The 3,627-nt window shown below is 39.0% G+C and overlaps 1 protein-coding gene across 1 annotated transcript, besides 3 other annotated features; it reads left to right on the top strand.

The window, feature by feature from the left end:
• Positions 1 to 14: 14 nt before the first annotated feature.
• Positions 15 to 35: a repeat region.
• Positions 36 to 205: a repeat region.
• A 5-nt stretch (positions 206 to 210) lies between these two features.
• Positions 211 to 332: a repeat region.
• Positions 333 to 1,100: 768 nt separating this feature from the next.
• Positions 1,101 to 1,457, top strand: FPSE_10951 (uncharacterized protein; the record flags this gene model as incomplete). Its single annotated transcript, XM_009264068.1, has 1 exon — positions 1,101 to 1,457. The coding sequence occupies one exon, from the start codon at positions 1,101 to 1,103 to the stop codon at positions 1,455 to 1,457; it is 357 nt and encodes a 118-aa protein (XP_009262343.1).
• Between the last annotated feature and the right edge of the window lie 2,170 nt (positions 1,458 to 3,627).

Here is a 3,627-nt window from a genome sequence, read left to right as displayed (position 1 = left end):
ATACTTTATAACTCTATAAATATAAATTAATATAAATTAGTTTATTTATTTAAAAACTTAATTATTATATTTTATAATATTTTATTAAATTATAATAATTATCTTTTTATTATAATACTTTATCTTTTTATTTTTAATTATAAAAGTAATTAAATACTAGACTTATTTATTAATTTAAATAATTAAGTAGTTTATTTTTATTATTATTAGATTTTAAACTATAATAAGTTTAATAAATAATAAAGCCTTAATATATATAGTTTTTAACTTTATTAAAAGATAATTATATTTATAATAAAGAGAAAAGTTTTAATATTTAAAGTATTATATAAGATTAAGCTATAGTTCTTATAAGGTATTATATCTAGTAAATGCTATATACTATATATAGTAAAAGTAATATAAGAAAATAAAAGGGCTATAAAGAGGTAATTTAATATAGAAGTGCTATCTTAAAGTACTATTCCTCTTAGTTAATATATTATATAACTATTATAAGAGAGGGATTTTAGTTAAAATGCAATTTAGTATTTAACCCTTATAGCATTTAATAGTATTAATTAGTAGTAATTATATATATATCCTCTAAATATATAATAAGCCTAGCTATACACTTTTTTAAGTTATTTATTCTTTATTTATATAAGCTTTACTAAATATTTAGACTAATAACTATAATAGACCTTTTAGAGATTATTAATAAAGTGTTTTATCCTCTAAGACTTATCCGCAGAGAAAAGAGAGGCATATATGCTAGGACGCTCCCTGAAAACTTCAAGTATTATAAATACTGAGGCTTTATAATCTACTATACCCACTATGGACCTGATTCTGATGGGCACTGGGAAACACTCCTCGGCGCATTGAAGCAACAAACTCGTTTATCGTTTGGTTGTTACGAAACAGAGAAATATCGGAGTGAGGACAGGGCATGGTGCAATGGGCGCTATGGCTATGGGGCAGACTATGACCGCGAGCTAAGCATTTTTAAAGACCTGTTTCGTCTTTTTCCTCGAGAAGATCGATCCTTGCTGTCAGGTCTATCAATTGAGGGTATACGAGAACTATGCATCTAAGAGCAGTCTCAGGCTGAGGAGAAAATGGCAGGGGCGGACTTCAACTTCGTACTTGTGGCAGACGAAGCTGTTTTCAAGGATATTGCGCGCGAGTTATTTGTTGTTAAGGCGCTTGGCTACGACTGGGACCCAACGCGAGGTCGCACGTGCTGGATGAGGGTGTCAACAGCTTCTTTGTTGAGTCTCTGGGGGGTGCTCCTAGAGTCTGAATTGCTGGACATAAGGAAGTACTACACGTTCCGGTATAAGGGTTTGAAAGAGGATGTTGAGAGTCAGTTGTGGGACGGAAACCTGACTGCGCCTTATTTTGAAGATTGCACTGAAGTTGGAAGGGCACAAAGGGAGATAAGGGCAGAACGATTCATATTTGATTATGAGTAAGAATCATTGTTGGAATGCAATCCACCTCGTCCGCATCATTGATCCACTCCCCATTGGCCCATTCCAAGGCGTAGATGCCAGCGCCGTTGGAAATTATACTTAGGAGATTATTCACGAGATATCTTTTGTCACGATACATAAAAATTCACGATAGTGCTAGATGGAGAACTAAGGATGGGTCCCAGCAGTTGCTGTCTTGACCACATTCTTTTGAAATTGAAAATGCTAGACTCGTTGCATTCTCTAAGATCATATATACCCTGCTTTCTCTTGCTGCTTGTATTAAATTAAACCCTCGATGTCTTAAGAACTGTGCCACTGTGTTAAAGAAGACAATTAAAATACTTATTGACCTACCCTATACTCACGAAACTTAGTAGTGCCTCTGGGAGTCAATTACAGTAAGCATTTTCTATGGAGATGGTGAGCGATGGGTGGTTAATTGTGGGCCTACAAGGGTAATGAGCCTTAACCTCAAACAGCTATGTTCGTTTTTGGGACACGCCGGTGTCGGTCGCAAGATATCATGATGTAACGGCTGTGTCTTAGTTCCGGGGTCGACGCTAGCCAATCTAGATCGAGGGAAATTACTCTCACCGCAAATTAGACAACTGGGTGACTAACTACTTCACAACCCAAACGTGGAATCATTGTCATAGGTAGAAACAAAAATAATAAGTATATATCATTTCTTTACAAGCTTCAACAATAATGATAGATTTGCGAAACCATTATCGAACCAAGGACTATGAATAGTGTCGCGCTTCAGACGCGTTTTCCTGCTATGATCATGACCTTACCCTGGACCCTCCTTGGTCAGCCCCTACACGTACTGACAGTACTTTCATTCCTTGCAATCTGGTCGCGGTAAGATAAGACCAATAAGCAATCTCCTAACACTGGGTGAGTCTGTTTTCATTTTAGTGGTGTGTGGTAACGATGGTATTGCCCCTTCACAGGAGAGACACGTCGCCTTCGTTTAAATTCCTTCAACGCGAAGCTCAGATATGCCTTCACAGTCTAGAAACGGGATCAGCGGTATCCGTCCCAGTTTCTCCACCGGTTCGGATCCTTAGTAAAGCATGGGATTGTTGCATGCCCGTCGTACAGTATAGATACCAACACACATGACAAAGAGAAGTAAACACCACTGTTTGGGCTTTTCCGAGGCGTAAGTCCCGAGGTATACAGATGAAACCAACACAATGGAGTGAACACCACCAGGGCAATGAATCACATTCTTAGCGTCGGTCATTTCCCATGCGTGATTCGTCGATGCTGAAAGGATGAGCTTAATCAGCGGACGAAATTCTCCGTTATTCCCTTAAACGATGGGAATGATGATGTCATTGATTATGTGGCGCATTCCCGATGAAGCGCATGTACTCAGTTGACGGTAGTTGACAGTGCTTGAGGTTTTCCAAGAAAGTTAGAAGCCGAAAACAGCTAGGCTGACAGGTCTTGGCATTCAGGCCCGAGCTAATCGAAAGATGGAGGGACCTGAAGGCTGTCTGATGCGACGAGCAAGCATGCATGGTGCCTGGCCTAGCTGGACTTTTAAAATCTTAATCCCGCTAGTGGCCCTCGTGTCTTGCATGTTTCCGTTAGTACGCGTCATGGAGAGTTTCCGATTGGTCATGGGAACAAGCATGGGTGGAATGATCCCCCAAACTTAGAACCTTACCAGCCGCGGGTTTTCTGTTAACAGGTGTGGTTTACAGGACTTTATTATTGTGGCTCTGCTCATTGGCCGTAAGTCTAAATCCGGGCTAGATCCGAAAATGTATCAATCCAAATCGGGCGAATGGGTAGATCATCGCAAATGCAATTCGTCTTGATTCAGGACGCAAGCTGTGTACCGAAGCAGAAATCAGAAGTTTAGGTGCAAACAAGGAATTGTGGAAAACGCTTGTGAAAAAGGTGGCGTCTCTTATTGTGTCGAAGATGGACAATCAGATGTATAGATGAAACCGGACATTGTAGCAATCATATAATGATTTCCCAATGGTTATAAGCAATCGAGAGGCCCCGAACAAGAACTTGGAATACCTTGAATACAAACACACACACAGACACGAACACGCCGAATCTCTTTAACATTAACTAATTCGCTCCTTACCTTTATGCAACAACCTATATCATGTTGTTATTAAGGGGGTTAATAGCCTCC

Source organism: Fusarium pseudograminearum, chromosome 1 (genome assembly GCF_000303195.2).
Source record: "Fusarium pseudograminearum CS3096 chromosome 1, whole genome shotgun sequence".
NCBI lineage: Eukaryota > Fungi > Ascomycota > Sordariomycetes > Hypocreales > Nectriaceae > Fusarium > Fusarium pseudograminearum.
The sequence above is the reverse complement of the archived record's forward strand: the minus strand, read 5'-3'. Positions and strand labels throughout refer to the sequence as shown.